We start from the raw sequence: 18,470 nt of genomic DNA, 5'->3' as shown, positions 1-18,470 counted from the left end.
CATTGACTTTTTTTTGGAAACCATGTAGTGTTGTCTCAAATACTTTATCAAGCTCTACAATATTTGTAATCATTGTTACTGCCATAGGAGCAGAGTACAACAGATTACTTACTATCTTAAAGCCTTGATAACCCAGGTGGTTGTGATCCCACTGCATAGCATGGAATATTAAAATTCCCTCTCTGCCTGCATGTGGGTCATTCCTACTTTCATGCTCTAACATAAAATCCTTTATTGAGGATTTGTTTCCTGGGATCACTCCTTATAGGCAAAATTGTATATGCCGTATTTCAATCAGGTCAATAGAAACCACTCTGAGTCCTTAAATAGCAAATTTGAAGCAGGAAATTGGTTATACAGTAATAGACGAGCTACGGAGATGGTCAAAAAACCAGAGATTAGCAACATCAGGAAGCCGCTCCCACCTATAGGGGCAAAAAGGAGAAGCATTCTAAAGGGAGCCCAGACACCAGGATACCCAGCAGGAGTTGGGAGTGTGTCTGGAGCTAAGGCCTCAAAGGAGTCGTAATCACTGTGGGAGACACAGCTGCTGCCAGAGACGCTGTCCAAAGCAGAGCAGGAGACTGAGAAATATCCTGGCTTCTCCTTGTACCCGGTCTCACCCTCCAATCTCCTGCCAGTGCCAGGGCTCAATCCTCTGGTGATACTACATGGGACACTGGAAAGTCTAGGAAGGGAGCAGTCTCTTGGGCAAACAGTTTCAGTACCTGCTAGGAGACTAATGTGATTTTCCTTTCCAGAACAGAGTGGTTTATTCAGGAAGAGAAACTGTGTCTTCCTCCACATCAGAATGAACTGCTCTGGCCAAAATTTGTAACCACCACTGCCCAGTTAAAGGGCCTCAGGCTTGATGTGAGCAATCTACTTACAACAAAGCTATGATGAGGGTGAAAATAGATGAAATGTGTGTTAGGACTTTTGCTGTGGAAGACGTACTTATGAGAAATGAGGCAAGTCAAATATGACTATTATGGAAACATTACTGATAGAAGAGAACATGATAGAGATCCATCCACATGAAACAGCCAGACCGAGGAGGTTGAGGGCAAGGACTGTATTCATTTGACTTGCTTTGTCTACATGCTGGATAGCATCATGAGCAGGTGGTAAATGCCTTCAAATTATCATGATAAACTGTTTTTCCTAATGAAAGTGTGAATGACTGTAGGTAATTACATGAAATTCAGTCACAAAGAAATTAAGCAGTCAGCAAATGCAGGAAAATTGTATTGAAATTTAGCCACTTACTAGTGTCCCAGAAGAATCTATAGAAGCCAACATAGATCGTTAAAATTAAGCTGGACACATAACAAGGATTTGGATTTTAAAAAGCAGCAGAGCTGACTGAGTTGAATAACCTGTTATGTCTTTAATGATATATGTCTGTAACCTTGTCTACTGTGCTGCATGTAATTAGTAACAAGAATGCTGTGAATATTTTTATTTTTAAAGTCTACATTTCTATTTTCCACCATTGAATAATTCAAACCAGCACATGAAACACATGGGATGAGCTAAATGTCTAAATTGTGCACAGGTTTGCATATTGGCTCCTTGAAAGAAAAACTGTCAAACACAAAAATCCAGGATGTCAAATTCCTAAGCGAATCATGTCTCTCTTGCTATTTCTTTTTTCTCTCTCTTTTTTTAAAACTTTAGATTACATAAATGCTAATGGCATTTGTTGCAGAGATTGTTTGGAATTTTTCTTTGTTCCACTCTGAACAACATTGTCATTATTGAATTTTTATAGCTCCAACTTCCATTAACATCTGAAGAAGTTGTTAAATAATCTTTTCCAATTAGGTTACTTTTTCCAAACTATTCTAGCTCCAGGAAAATATGAATGATGATGTCTAAATAGGGTATGGTGTTATATTTAAAGAAAATACATGTACAAAAATGTTTAGAACTAGAAGAAGCCTTAAAGATTGTCCAGTCATGTTGTTCCTGTTTTACAGAGAAGTAAACACATCAAGGAAATTTGGCAATTTTTTTTTTCTAGGAGCACACGAGTTGTTATTAACAAAAATAGGTCAGGATTTTTTTTTTTTTCAGATAATCTAAGAAAGTATTCTTTAGGTAATGCTTCATTATTCAGTAAGATTCCATTACTTTAATACATGATGTAGTTCTGGTTCATGATCATGCATAATTGCAAACAACAAATAGTTTTATTCTTAAGAAAAAAAAGACTGCTTTATCCGGAGGATAATTCATTCCTTATAATTCTCGGCATCAGGTTATTGGCACATGAATTCTTCAGTTCAGAGTCATCTTACAGACTTTTCTTGTTTGTTTATGTAAAATGTTCTCCAAACATTTTTAACTTTCCCTTCTGTCTCTCTCCCTCAACCTGGTCTTTTTATATCTTGGTTATTGTGTATGTAACTCTCTTACACTCTTGGCGTTTTGTTTGTTTGTTTGTTTGACAGGATCTTGCTCTGTCACCTAGGCTGGAGTGCAGTAGTGCGATCTGGGCTCACCTCAACCTTTGCCTCCTGGGCCCAAGTGATCCTCCCACTTCAGCCTCTCAAGTAGCTGGGGTTATAGGCATGCACCACCACACCTGGCTACTTTTTGTATTTTTTTTTTTTTTTTTTTTTTTGTAGAGACATAGAGAAGGGGTTTTACCATTTTGCCCAGGTTTGTCTCGAACTCCTGGACTCTAGTGACCCACCCACCTCAATCTCTCAAAATTCTGGGATTACAGGCATGAGCCACCACACCTCACCTTATTATCTTTTAATTCTCAGTTTAATGTACTACAACAGATAGGAACCAGAAATTAAAAATGCAAAGCCACAGTCTGGGAATAGCAAAGTTCTATTTGGAAAGGCATCAGACTGTGCCTTTCCAAATAGAACTTCCTTTTTTATCATGGGAGACAAGCTTAGGTGACATGTGCATAGGAGATTTGCCATGAGGCTAACTGGCTAAAGCTCCAGGGTCTCACTTGCACAGGCCCTTTGCCAGGTCTTGGGATGAATCTAGAGCTCATGTTGACATCTGTTTTTGTAGTTTTCTCAGAACTTAGTTGTTTTACCCACTGTTGTCTCCTTCACTCACATACACTGTCTTCTCCATCACAGCTTCCCCTCATGGGATGGTAGAGATGAAGCAAAGAGAAGGTTGAGTTGATCAGTACACACAACTGTGATTTAGTGGATATATTTATGCCATATTTAAATACATCTATGTACAATTAGATAATCATTCCCTGGTGTATAAATAGCTTCTAGGAATATGTCAACTCCTCCACTGCAATGTTTCAAATGGGCCTGCGATGACCTCTCTCTACAAACATATCCTATCAGTGTTCTATCAGCAAGCACAAGAGTATAGTGAAAAGAGAAAAAAAAGCAGAAGATAAAAACTGGTTATTAGAAATGCAGTGTATCACATATGCATCTTTAAGCAAGTAATTAATAAAAATATACATTATTTTTCTGAATTTTGTGTTTTAGGGCATTTATTAGCTTTCCAAAATTTGTCAATTATGATTTCTCATTTTCAGTCTTCACTTATGTACAAAATTTAGTATTCATTTTGTATTATTTTTCTTAAAGGTCATCCTCCCCCCGCCATCATAAGTTTCAGGCCCCACAAACCCTGGAGCTGCCACTAGGTGATTAACTTTCCAAAGCTAATCCTTTTAGACCTCAGAGGGAAAGCCTGTTCCTGGCTCGCTCTAGCAGCCAAAGTTTAGCAGGGCTGGGGTAGCAAAGACCTAGTAGAACAATCAAGAAATAAAAACAGGTAAAAATCTACTCTGGGACATGCACTAAAAAGATTCACATCAGAGAAGCTGAATTCTTTTGACAAGTCTAAGAGAACTGTCATGGAGTCAGGGAGCATGAACACATTTAGAAGTCTCACAGGTCCCAAAGTATAGCAGAGAGCAAGGTGCAATGGATGCATCTGAAAACATCTCCGTGAAAAAGCCGGCATTTCTGAGACTTGTTTTGATGAATGTGCACTGCCCGATCAGAGAGAGCGCCTATATTCACTGTCAACACTGTTAAGGAAAATGGATTAAACATCCATATGACTTTAAATCAGGACTTCTGGGGAATGAAATCACTACTTTGTTTTACTTGTATTGGGTGGGGTGATTTCTCCTGCTTTATTTTCATGAGTTTAGAGAAAGAAGAAAATGGAGATTATAGTTCATAATTATCTGACTTCTGTTGCAGAAATTGGACTCGATTGTCCAATTACTTATCATAATGTGTCAGTCTCATAATTCAATTTTAGGAAAGTAAGACAGTAGTGCAGAGAATACAGCTAGTTTGTGGTATAAACAGTTTAAAAACCAGGCTTTCAGTTACCCATAGTAGGATCTCTAGACTTCTGCTTTACTTATATTTTATATGTGAATGTGAGCAAACACTAGGCACTCAATATTATTTGTATAGTAGATTGAGATAGAGCTTGGTGTGGTGGAAAATAGATGAGCTTTGAAATTACATGACTGGACATTTAATTCTGATTCTGCTTTTGACATGTTATTTAAAATCTCTGCAACTTAGTTTTCTCATCTCTAATGTGAAAATAAGGAAACCCAACTTGTAAAGTTGTTCTGAGGATTCAATGAGTTGACTTTTGTAAAGTTCCTGATTATAGATGCCTAGTAAATTTGAGCCAATACTAATAGATGCATAAAATTCTAAACTTCCAGGGAAGTCTAGTACTAAACAGACACTTACACGTTATCCCATTTAATCCACATATCTATCCTATAATGTAGGTATTACCATCTCCATTTTACTAATGAGGAAGGGTACATTTCCCACTTCACACAGTTGGCAACTGGGGAATAAGATGAAGATAAAATCTTATAACCTCTCAGCTTTCCAACACAGAAGATGCAGGTGATAAGTGTTTTCAAATGACTTATTCTATTCATATTTATTAAAGTTCTGCTCAAACACATACTCCCACTGTGAGAAATGAGGGTATTTTATTTTAAAAAATTTCAGGACTAAAATGTAATTTTGATTTTTTTTTTCTAGCAGATAAAACAAGAACTGAACACTTAAAGAGATTAGGGAGTTGACAGTTTCAGAGGAAAAAAAAGATTTCAACATAAAGAAGCCATAATTCTTCCAATCTGTTATTCACTATTTTAATGAGATTTGGGGATGAGCTGAGTAAAGAAATAATCATAATCCTTCAAACCAGAAGAATATGTCAGATGAATTTATTCTGTATCCCCAAGTTGCAAATAATGTTCTAAAATTCCAAAGTCTCTCATAACTCTCATTCATGAAAGCCTCCTTAATCTCCCTCACTCTTCCAAAGTACCCTACCCTTTCTGGCCATTTTTAGCTCCTTCTATTGTCTCTTTTAATCCCAGTTTGCAATGAGATTATTAAAATCTCACAGTAAATACATTCAGATATGACAATAGCAAAAATTGGGGGGATGGTATGGATTTCTGAGATTCTTGTTTGGCTAAATCTAGGTTTGGATCCTGGCTCTGTAACTCACAGCTGAGTGCCTATATTAGTCAGGGTTCTCTAGCAGGGCAGAACTAATAGGATATATACATACATACATATATATATATATATATATATATATAATATATATACACACACACAGACATATGTATATATCCTATTAGTACACACACACACACACACACACACACATATATATGTAGATATCCTATTAGTTCTGTCCTGCTAGAACTAATAGGGTATCTACATATATATATGTGTGTGTATATATATACTAATAGTTTATATATATGTGTGTGGGAGTGTGTGTGTGTGTAGATAGATAGATAGATAGATAGATAGATAGATAGATAGATGGGAGTTTATTAAGCAGTATTAAACTCACATGATCACAAGGTCCCACAATAGGCCATCTGTAAGCTGAGGAGCAAGGAAGCCAGTCCGAGTCCCAAAGCTGAAGAACTTGAAATCTGATGCTCAAGGACAGGAAGCATCCAGCATGGGAGAAAGATGTAGGCTGGGAGGCGAAGCCAGTCTAGTCTTTTCATGTTCTTCTGCCTGCTCATATCCTAGCTGTGCTGGCAGCTGATTAGATTATGCCCACCCAGATTAAGTTGGGGGGGGGGGGGGTCTGCCTTTCCCAGACCATTTACTCAAATGTTAATCTCCTTTGGCAATACTCTCACAAACACACCCATGATCAATAGTTTGCATCCTTCAATACACTCAAGTTGACACACAGTATTAACCACCACAAGGCCACCCCTTGTCAGATTGAACCCATACACATATCCTGAATCATACACAATTTTCAAATAAAGATGATAACAAGATCATAATTACACCTAAATACAATTATCCTTCATACAACCAGAAATGAAACAATCCCCAACCTAAAAGCTATTACATAAAGTTAACAACATTTAAATGCGGACATTATATCAATAAATCTTATGACATATGATTTTTCCTGTATCATTTCCTTTGATAAAGGAAAAAAGGAAACAGAATGAAGGTATTTTCTTAGTGCAAGTGTATATGTGCACAAACATGTTTCTGACTAAAGGAGTAGGAAATACTCACGATAATTGCAGTCTCCGTTTCTGCAACTGGTCACATGCACATAGCTGGTATCGATGACTACCTCTTTCTACCACCCATTCTGTATTCCCTTTTGCCTTCAGCAAGCACCTCAGCAGGTTGTGGTTTTTTTCCCTGGTGGAGCTACTCAAATGTCAGTTCTTGACTTCTGCGCACTCCCAGGCTCAATGTCATGTGGAAGCTGCCAAGGCTTGAGGCTTGTACCCTCTGAAACCACAGCCTAACCCCTAAGTTGGGCCCTTTCAGTCATGGCTAGAGTGTCTGGGACACAGAGCATCAAGTCCCTAGACTGCATACAGCACACGGACCCTGAGCCCAGTCCACAAAACCATGTTTTCCTCCTAAGCCTCCTGTGATGGGAGGGGCTGCGATGAAGACCTCTGACATGCCCAATGGCTTGGGGTTAACGTCCAGCTCCTTGTTACTTCTGCCACCAGCTTGAATTTCTCCTCAGAAAATGGGTTTTTCTTTTATATCACATTGTCAGGCTGCAGATTTTCTGAACTTTTATGTTCTGCTTCCTTTATGAAACTGAATGCCTTTAACAGCACACAAGTCACCTCTTGAATGCTTTGCTGCTTAGAAATTTATTCCACCAGACATCTTAAATCATCATCTCTCTCAAGTTCAAAGTTCCATAAATCTCTAGGGCAGGGGAAAAATTCCTCCAGTCTTTTTGCTAAGACATAACAAGAGTTACCTGTGCTTCAGTTCCCAACAATTTCCTCCTCTCCACCTGAGACCATCACATCTTGGGTTTCATTGTCCATATCTCATCAGTCTTTCTGTCAAAGCTATTCAACAAATCTCTAGGAAGCTCCAAACTTTCCTATATTTTTCTGTCTTCTTCTGACCCCTCCAAACTGTTCCAACTTCTGCCTGTTACCTAGTTCCAAAGCTGCTTCCACATTATTGGGTATGTTTTCAGCAGTTTCCCCACTCTACTGGTACCAATTAACTGTATTAGTCCATTTGCATCCTGCTGATAAAGACATATCCAAGACTGGGCAGTTTACAAAAGGAAAAGGTTTAGTGAGCTTACAGTTCCATGTGCCTGAGGAGTCTTACAATCATGGTGGAAAGCAAAGAGAAGCAAGTTAGATCTTACATGGATGGCAGCAAAGAGAGAGCTTGTGCAGGGAAACACCTGTTTGTAAACACATCAGATCTTGGTAGACCCATTTGCTATCACAAGAATGGCACAGGAAAGACCTGCTTTGTGATTCTCTATCTCCCACCAGGTCCCTTCCATAACCCTGGGAATTATGGCAGCTATAAGATGAGATTTGGGTGGGGACACAGAGTCAAATTATATCAGTTCCCTTGGGAAAGGATTTAACTGATGATTTCCTCAATTACTGAAAAAATATGATAATTAAAGAGAAACAACAATATTTACTTAGTGATAAGCAAATTAAATACGTAATCCCTATAACAGCTCTGTGAAGTAGTTTCCTTTAATATCTTCATTTTACCTACAGATGACCCCACTGTGATTTAGAGGTGAAGAAAATTATCCAAAATATACAGCTTCTAAGTAGCATGTATGTTTTGCTGAAACTCAAACTTCATTTTTATATTGCTAACAGTTTCCCAAATAATGCTATCTGCATATTGCTATTTGTGAGAATTACTTGAGAGGAATTCATGTAATACTCATGATAGATCAAGGACTTTCAATAAATATTGGTTCCCATTTCTTTGAATATGTATAGTACTTTATTTTTTCCAAAGCAGTTTAGATTTCTTATTTCACTTGATCTTCCTTGGACAGATAAACATAAATATAAGATTAAATAATATCAACAAATCACCAGTGAAAATGGTCCTCACATCTGGGCTTTCTCTCTTCATATTTGCTACCTTTTTTCTTCCAAACCTTCGATCCTCAAGATACTATGAAAAGAGACTTTGAATTTTAACTTTTCTTGTGTCCTTCCTCCCTTTTGGGGATCTGAGAACAGGTATACAAAAATGAGGCATACGCTTCTTTTCATAAATAGATGAGTGCCTTGATGTTGCAGAACCTGATAGCACACACTTAAAATGATTATTTTGTGATCTTTGGAATCAACATGGCTGGAGTGCCACTCACAGCAGGACTTTTCCTCTTCTTGTAATGATAAGCCTTAATGGAATCTGGCCTGCAGAGTGTCTGGGCTGTGTGTGAGCTTGGTGTCAGATCAAGTCCAAGCAAGTTCCCCGAAGCTCAGGCTTTACAACATCGCGTAACTCAGAAACATTCCATCAAGGCACCACCCACCTTTTCCAGTGGGAATGTACTAAAATGATTCTCTTGGAAGCAGTGTGGAAGTAGGGGGGAGGGTGTTAAATTTGTGCTTTTAGAGGGGATTGTGGATGGGTGAGTGGGTGGAGACAAGATGGGGGAATTAAAAGCAAAGATGGAAAAAATAACCACACTGCCACCAAAATATTTCTGCTGAAGGATGAGGGAGTACACCCTACAGCTGTTAGCACTGTTCAGCATATTTTGCATATTTACATATACCAAGTATTTCCAAACAGCCTTGTGTTTGTTTTAAAATCCCACACGGAGATGTCTGGTAAAGCTGTCACTGCAGAAAGCTATTTTCTTGGTGAAGTTTGCAAGACTATTTTCCAAATTCTTTATATACACCATAAACTGAGAAGAAGAGCTATTGTCATTAACCACATTATAAAGAAATCTGACCTAATCTACCCACCCATCAGACAACACTCAGAACAAAGCACCATGTTCTAAGACAAAGAAAGCACCTCGTTGATTGAAGCCAATTTTTTTTTGTTGTAATTTATTTAATATAAAATGGCACACAGCATGATAGCCTGTCTCTCAAAGATCCTTGATTAGTCCTGAACTATCAAAGCATAATTTTTCTTTATTTCTGTTGACTCTAATCTTTGACTTAAAGATCCCAGACTTACTGAGTCATAATTGACAAAAGTTGTATATGTTTAAGGAATGTGACATGATGATTTGATATAGGTAAACATTGTGTAATGATTATCACAATCAAATTAATTAATACAGCCACCACCAGAAGTATTTTTTTTTTTTTTTTGGTCAGAAAAATGATAACACTGGACAGATTTCTCATGTAGTCATTTTCTTTTGGAAACAGAAAACACCACAAAACCATGCATAGCTCATTTGAAAAAGATTAGTGAGCTTTCAACAGAAGGAATAGGGGAGTTTAATGCTATATTTTCCTTTTAGCAAGATCCACAAGAAAGGATAGAGTGTCATGCTTAAAGGGGAACAGATTTTGTATTTTTTGGCAAGATATTAAATCCTCTGTTGCTATATTTGGCTCTCTGCAAACAGTCTCTTGTACAAGTGCAAAGCAAAGATCAATGCTGGTGTTCTTCATTCAGTCACAGCCAAACTTGGTATGGAAAGTAAAACAGTTGTGCTTGAGTGTTGTTTCTTACAAAGTCTTGCAGCTCATTTATTGATCAGCAGCATTCCAGAGTATGGATACCCTCTTTACACATTAAATCTATCAAAACATGTTTGCTTTTTCACAACAGTTTTTCCACTGCTTAACTGATAGCAGATGGAGTGATTCAATCTGGACAAAAGTGTTAAAGCTTTACCACGTCAATGTGGTCATATTTAGCTATTTAGTCTAATGTGTATAAGCAGGTCAAGTGAGATGCTTGGAGACTTAGGGCATCACAAGATGGGCCTATGCTCCCAAAAAAGGCAGCAAAACAATTAAATTGTACTTGGTTGTCCCCAGAGAAAAGACACTTCAGCTAGGAAGAATCTGCACTAGATGACCTGCTCTCCACCCCCCAGACTGCTCATCTTACATAAACACCACATAACCCTTTGGATTCTGAAGCACTATAACAACTACATGAAACATTTGAAATAGTGACAGGAATTTTCTTCACGTGCAATGAATGAAGATAAACCCTCACACAAATGCCAATGCAAGCATAATGCTTCCAGTGAACTAGTCTTTTTTGATTATAAGACTGATAGAAAATGATGGAAGTCCAATACTAATGATTGTAGGTAGAATAATGCCTCCAAGTCCTAATCCCCAGAATCATTGAATATGTTATTTTACATGGAAAAAGGGACTTTAAAGATGAAATTAAGAACCTTGAAATGAAGAGACTATTCTGGATTATACAAGTGAAGCTAATGTAATCACGAGTCTTTAAACATGTAAGGGAGAGGAAGAAGAGAAAGTCAGAGTGATGCATGTGAGAAGGTCTTGACCAGGTTACTGGATTTGAAGATGGAAGGAAGCTAAGCAAAGGACTCTAGAAGCAAGGAACAGCAAGATTCTCTCTTGGAAGCATCAAAATTCTTTATATACATCGTGAACTGAGCCGAAGATATTTTGCTCAGCCTATTTTCTATAGCCCACCAAAACTAAGATCTTTGCCGAATGTCGGAGCTGTAAGATAATAAATTTGTGTTGTTTGAGGACATTATTGTTGTATTAATGTTTTACAGCCATCATAAAGCTCATTTTGGTGTATTCTAAATGTGGTAGACAGTTAAAAAGCCTGTGCCAAATTATTTCATCTGTAGTGCCGGAGAGTCTATTATTTAAATGCTGATTTTCAGACTTTAGTACCTTCACATTAAAGATACATGTAATAAGAAAATTGAGGGCCCATGTAAAGCAACTCTAGCTTTTCTCGAATACAAGGTTTGGAATTCTCTTTTCAATGTCAATGAATGGTAGAAAAGTTTTTGTTTCATTCTACTTATGGCAGGGTCCCTGTCAACAAATGTAAAAACAACAAAATACACCTTGGTCAATCAATAGCCTTAGAAACATGGTATTATAAAATTCTCAAAACTCTTGCTGTTATGTAATTAATATATCCCATTTCATTTGCCTATCCATTATGAATATGTGTTTTCTAATCTATTCCTTGCTCTAATATATAGATTTCTTTGTTCCGAAAATTAACTTTTTAATTAAAAACACCTAACATGTTGCAATAAGATGCTTAATTTAATAAGAAACAAAAATAGCCTTAAATTCTCAAAATGCAGACCAAACCCAAATGCTACATTAAAATATAAACATTCAATTCACATTAAATTATTTATTGAACAAATTGAAGATAATGACATCTGTTTTTATTACAAAGTCTTCCATCATCTTATATCATTAACACGTATTATGAGACCTGCATTTGAAGAGTGAATAGAAATAAGAAAATGTTTTTCCCTAACCCCACAAAACAGAAAAAATATATAATTTTATAATTATCTTATAAAGCCAAAAGTTTTATGAATTATACATTTTTATTAATTAAGAATGACAGCATAACTAAGATTAATTTTTATTTCTGGAATCACAAAATTAAGGTAGCATGACTGCTTATAGAATTAACAAGTCTGAAATTTCATTGTATTTCAATGCAATAAAATAATACTTCTATTATTAGTTTTCAGTTTACCTAATCAAGTGACAAATATAAAATTCACTACACTGTATTTTTTTTCCACGAAAGCATTTCACCTTATCTAGATTTATATAATAAAAACAAACTGAATTCATATCTTCCCTTTAAATATATGTACTTTAAAGTGATACAAAGAATTCACACGAAAACCTTCCCCTATGTTTTATCTCTCAAAAAAAATGTACGGAATAGTATTTTTAAATCAGATATAACATCAAATTTTGTACATTTGCTAAGAAATTAAATCACCTGCGTAAATAATCATTAATAACTTTTGCTCTAGCCACAGCATAGGAAGAAATGTACATCTCTATTAATATAAAGAGATTTCAATAGAAAAGTTCACACCTTATGCATATACCAAAAATCTAATTTAATAATCTTGCATGTTAAAATAATTATTCTTATCCCAAATTTAGTAGTGCATAAATTGCTTTTTTTAAAACAATGAATTGATGATGACCTATCATTTTCTAAAAGGTATCTGTTTTCTTATACAATGGAATTGGTAAAAGTACACTTATTTATATTAGAATTTCTTAGAACTTAAAAAGGAGATTCAGATAAACTCACTGGATCAAATTAAATTGATAACAACTTCAAGAGAATACTATTTTGACCAATACTTTGAAACTATGGAAATATATTTAACCAAAAAAGCACAATAGACAATAAAAGAAATAGGAAAATTAAGATATTTTAACAATAATGACGATTTCTATAGGTTGGAAAAGTGTACATGGTGCAATTCCCAGAGAGCACTACAAGATTAAAAGGAAAAAAAAATACTAAAAATTCTAAATGTCTTTACTGTGACCAGTCTCCATGACCAAGTTAATGAGGAAAGTAACATTTTGAAGTTATTGAGACTGAGGTTTCCTCATAGGCTCCACTCACGCCCCTAGTTGCCAGAGCCATTCATTTTTTTATAGATTATATGTTTGTTTTCAACATTGTTTTTGAACTAAAATTTAGCCTAACTTTTCTAAAATGATTTTAATGTTTTCATAAGTTTCAATGTTTTCATAAGATATTTAAAGAGCTCTTTGGTCTTTACATATTTTTAGAAAATAAATTGTGATTTTTCTCTCAACCAAGTCTTACCTTTTCTTAAAGATGTCTTTTATCCTACAGGAAACAAAGAAAAAAAACTGAGTTTCTAGCATCCTCTACATTAAACTGGAAGGCTGATTTCATTTCTGATCCCATACAGTTTCTGCTTTCTTTCTCTTGGCTGCAAGAGTGATCAATCAGGAATTCGAACTGCCATCAATACCCCTTTGTAACTGCAATGGCTCAAGTGAACTCCTTCCATCTTCAAAAACTGACACAGTGTCAACATCTGCTTCCAATAAGGTTGTTTCTTTTTTTGTTTGAGTAGAGTAAATCTGCTGACTGAGATCGTAAATGGTTCTGTTTTCTTTCCCCCTTTTCATGCGGAAGATTTTTTCCACCGTATTTTGCAACTTTCCTTTAAGTCAAGTGAAATTTAAAAGAGAAATGGATAACTGCAAAACAAATGTTCTTATCCTAAGTGCCAAGGAAGTTGGCTGTATAATTGAAAAATATAAACTTTGGTGAATAAATGACACTGTCCTCATAATTTTGGACACAGTAATTTATAGGGTCCCGGATAAATAAAATTTTAGAATATGTAAGAAAACTGAGTTGGACCTACATGCCTCTCTAAGGTTAATTTATTTTTCCTTCAGAAACGACATACTAAAAAGTCAACTCATTAAGAAATGTACATTTATCTCCTATACCTGGTAGGAGGAACAGCTAGTAGGAGAAAAACACTCTCTTTGCAGTAATTTCTTAAAGAAAAACAACCATATATCTATTTGATTGCTGCAGAAACAGTTATGGATGTGAAGAGAAGGGATCTTTGGCAGCTCAATTTAGTGAACCACTTACTCAACTGATAGGCATCTGTGGTAGCTGTTATTTATTGAACATCTAATATGAGCCAGATGATTGATCGTGTGTGTGTGTGTGTGTGTGTGTGTGTGTGTGTGTGATTTCCAACTTCCACAGCCTTCTTGTTAGGTATTGTCCCATTTTGCTCATTAGAAAAATAAATGAAGCCCCAAACCACATATAAAACTGTGGCTAAGCTAGAATTTAGAGGATGGCCTAACAACCAAATTCTTTTCCATTAATTCATTCTGCTTCTCTATTTATCTCTCAGTCAAAACTCTAACATTTGTACTTTCCTATTACCACCACTTAATGCCACTGCCCCCACTGGTTTAATTCAGCTAACACTATTTAAATAAGGAACACTCAGTAAGGGATAGAGCACAGGTTCTTGAAATATAGTTTCCGATTGCCACTTTAAATTATAAATACATTAAACCAGATAGCAAACTCAAAAGCTAGATAGTGTGACATAGTCTGCAAATCTTAGAACAGGAATTGGCAAATACTGTTTTGCATAATGAATAACAAGTTTCTCAAAGGCAACTTTCATGTCAGTGCCTAGAATTTTGGTGTTTTTTTTTTAAGTCTTATAAAGTTAAAGAAATAAATCCCTCAATTATTTGCAATCCACTTGTTCTCATTTTGCAAATTTTAGAGCAATCTTGCCCATTTTTTATTGCTTAACAAAATAATATAAATACTCTTAAGAGGAAAGAGAAAGGAGAACAAATGGAGGGGAAAGTTAAGAGAGAGTGCTTAACTTTCTTAAGAAGAAACATGGATTTCTCAAAAGTTTAGAAGCTCTTTCAAATGAACAATGAAAGACCTAATAATCTGTTAGCTTCCTGATTTGTCAACATTATGTTGTTTTCTAGTTCCTGACGGTTTACTGGTAGAAGCATAGATTCTATTTAGAATAAATGAGATGATTTTCTAGAGTCTAGTTCACAGACATTTAGAAAGCTTGAATAAAATCTGATTTGTAAAATCTGACAAAGCCACCTTTGTCTAAAGGTGGAGTGGTTTTATATAAAATTGGGGAGGCAGGTGGTAGCCCTCAATAAAGCAGTTCAGAAGCCTCTAAGTCCAACAGCATCATTTTAATGTGAAAAAAGAAGAGCCAGAGAATGATAGAATTTTAAACTTGGAATGAATTCAGAATATCACGCTAAATTGCAACCCATCCTCTTTTAGGACTTCTGGTGATAATAGCAATATGGTCCTAGCAAGGGGATGCCAGACAATTATAGAGACGTGCTCATTCTCTATTTATATTTTTGATCCACTCCTGAGTGGCCATGTAAGCCAAACACCGAGATCCTGTTTTCTTTTTGATACAGGATCGTTCTCTTTTGCCCAGGCTGGAGTACAGTGACTCAGTCACATCTCACTACAAACTGCAAACTCAAACTGTCCTCCCAACTCAGCCTCCAGAGTAGCTGGGACAACAGGTGTGCACCAAAATGTCCATGTAATTTTTAAGACATTTTTTGTAGGGATAGGATCTCCCTATTTTGCCCAGGCTGATCCTCAACTCCTGGGCTCAAGCAATCCTCCTGAGCCTCTGCCTTCCATAGTGCTAGGATTACAGGCATGAGCCACCACACCCAGCCTGGGTCCTGTTTTCAAAGAGAGAGCTCACTTACAGACCTTTCCTCTGTACAGCAGAAATCAGGTTCCCAACATTCCTCAGATCCTAAGAGCCAAGATATTTTTTATCTGACAGTTACCGGGAGAGACACAGAGCAAAGTCTACATTCAGAGTGAAGACATCTAATTGTTTGCCTCTGCCTTTCAATTTAAATTGGTGGAAAATAAGAAATGGAGCAAGGAGTAATTGCATTCCTTCCCCTCTTCATTGGGAAAATCCAATGGAATGATCTGAATGAGTTTGAGTATAACACGACTTTCCAAGAAATTAAAAGGAAAGTTAATGTATTCCAAAGGTAGATGAGGCAAATAACCCTGTGAGTCATCACATGGGAATTGTTGAATACTCTTCTTTGAAAACTCAGAAGGACACAAGGCAAAATCAGATTTATAGATTCACTAAATTCTTGTTCCTCATATTTGGGCAAATTATAATTAAACCATTCTATCAAATCAAATTACTGACCAAAGCATAGAAAATTTAACTGGCCACTCCCAGGATATTTAAATTCATATTATTAGTGAGTGGAAGGTATCTTAAGTTTGGACCCCACATTGGTCAAAATGTGCATATTGTGTAAAAGAGAGTCTAGATAAGAAACAGCAAAGTGTGGAGTGACAAGAGTGCAAGAGAGTGTACAGACCTAAAACTCAAAAGATGGATAGGATACTAACAAATGCATAAATTACAGCCAAGGAATATATTTGAAAATTATCTATGAGAACTCTGCCTAGTTGAACATGCCATGTTCATGTTTAAAAACTTGACATATACGATACAGACAAAGAGAGAAAGTGGTATTTCACTGAACATACTATTTTATGTGAGTGGTGAGAAAGACGGGAGAAATTTGAAAAAACCGCTTTATAAAACTAAAACACTTCCATATTTCACTAATTTTTTTACATGACATCTCTGGAAGCAGTTGAAGGAAGAAATGAACTTTGCCTTTGAAGTCCTAATATTATCAATAACTGCTACTTTCATAATCTTAATCTTCTCCTAGCAGTGTCTTAATGATAATTTCAACTTCACTTTATTTAAATTCTGAGAGCCATATCAAGTTAAATCCTCAGATTTTTAATTTTTAGCCCAATTTCAGTTGTATATAACCTCTGGTTTTATTTATAAATTGCAGCATAAATTTAAATCCTAATATACACTTTATTTTGCTCTGAATTTCTTTCTAAAAAAGAATTGAATCAAGTAAAACCAGATTTAAACAAACAAACAAACAAAAAAAGACTTGTTAAGCTTTGTGTTTAAACTACATCTTACAGGGATAGATGGCATTATGACAAAGAGCTGGGCTTTGTAATTTCTCTAGTACCTTCCCAGATATTGTTCCTTCAACTGCTCTTCAGAAAAAACAAATCCCATTTAAAATATGACTTTTTAAATTGCCGTGAATGAATAATTAGAAACAAGCAAAATGAGCCACAGGCACTCGCAGGGAGCATGGTTAAATGCACTTTTTTCCCCTAGTAGTTGTATATAACCTCTGGTTTCATTTGTCAAATTTGTATGGGCTAGAAAGACAATTATTATCCTCTAGGCAAACTCTTCATGTGATTGAAAGTTTATGCAAACTTTCTTATTAGTCAACCTCCAAGTTACTCTTTGGGAGAAATCAAAGTAATAAAATATCATTTCTTTAATGTGGCCATTAAAAAAAAACACTTTTCAAGCTAAACATATAATTCAAAACTAATTGAGCTAGCATGGAATTAAATCTTTACTGAGATTCAATATAAAAACAATACTGCGTTGGTTTGACTACGGTATAGCTACTTCTGTAAAAAGGAAAGAACATAAAACATTTGAGGTAACCTAGAAAGCACACAGACAGAGCATATCACAGACATCTTAGAGATAAGCATTTTAAACATTTTTGCCAGTGCTTCTCTGAGAGCAAGTTCTTTAAACAGAACTCAACAATTCTTACAATATTAAAAAAAATACATCCCTCAAAAATAGCCCATCAATTCTAAACCAAACTTTTTGTATTTCTACAAAAATAGATGCACATAGAGCTAAAAACTTGTATTCCTGAAAGAATGAGCCTTTTAATGTATGGTTCACCCTTTCCTGACAAGGCGGTTGGTTAAAAAAAAGAATCACAATGAAATGAAACTTAGCTATATATTGATAAAAGCAAGATAACAAAAAGAGAGAGTTGCACAGTGGCAAAGGCTCAGATGAGGAAAAAAAACACACAAGTAAAAATGTTTTTCTTCAATGTCTAGGACCCACCCTGCTTTCTCAAAGAAAGGCGGAAAATCAAAGTCAACCGCATGACACTGTCTTCTCCTTCCATGTCTTTCATGTCCTTTTGCTGAATGGAAAATCCTGACAGCATCTTTTCCCAGTGGGCCCTTGGATTCATGTTGCAACCTAACTCACTAAGATGGTGTGTTTCAGTACCATGGTGATTCCTTATTCTTGTCTTGATGCTGTAGACCTGTAAAAAAATAACAATGGGGAAAATACAAAGAACATTAATACATTTAGCACCAAAAATTAGCATAATCTGCAATGCATTGGACGTAGAAACCCAAAAAATAATCCAGGCAACCGTGAGGTCTGACCTGAAGACAATCCGATCTCTAAACAAATTTTGTGCTGAAGCTCACAATTTTCAAAAAGCCAGCTAACACAATATGTGGCAAGAACACAAGACTAAAACAGTGCTATTGATATAGCGCAAATTCTTTGCTATGGTTTTTATTTGCTTGGAGTACGAGTGAATAGTAAATAGAATGAATGAAATCTTTTATTTGTAATTTCAAAAGGAGGTGATGTTGGGAGAAAAAAGACATAAACCGTCTTTCAAGCATTTTTGCAGTGCTTCAATTAATACTTTCAGT

At 35.9% G+C, this 18,470-nt stretch overlaps 1 protein-coding gene and 1 pseudogene across 1 annotated transcript in view; both read right to left on the bottom strand.

Annotated features, from left to right (window-relative positions):
* Positions 1-352: 352 nt before the first annotated feature.
* Positions 353-11,077, bottom strand: LOC105718832 (uncharacterized; annotated as a pseudogene).
* A 574-nt stretch (positions 11,078-11,651) lies between these two features.
* The window catches only part of VGLL3 (vestigial like family member 3), a 48,567-nt gene continuing 41,748 nt past the window's right edge, over positions 11,652-18,470 (bottom strand). Inside the window, exon 4 of the mRNA XM_064380013.1 lies at positions 11,652-18,064. Coding sequence (XP_064236083.1) covers positions 18,021-18,064 — 44 coding nt within the window. The 3' untranslated portion in view covers positions 11,652-18,020. The remainder of the gene's footprint in view (positions 18,065-18,470) is intronic.

The sequence above is a fragment of the Aotus nancymaae genome, unplaced genomic scaffold (genome assembly GCF_030222135.1).
Source record: "Aotus nancymaae isolate 86718 unplaced genomic scaffold, 86718_ANA_hifiasm-v0.15.2.pri h1tg000022l_1, whole genome shotgun sequence".
NCBI classification, from domain to species: Eukaryota; Metazoa; Chordata; class Mammalia; order Primates; family Aotidae; genus Aotus; species Aotus nancymaae.
Note: the sequence above shows the minus strand (reverse complement) of the source record. Positions and strands in the feature narration are given on the sequence as shown.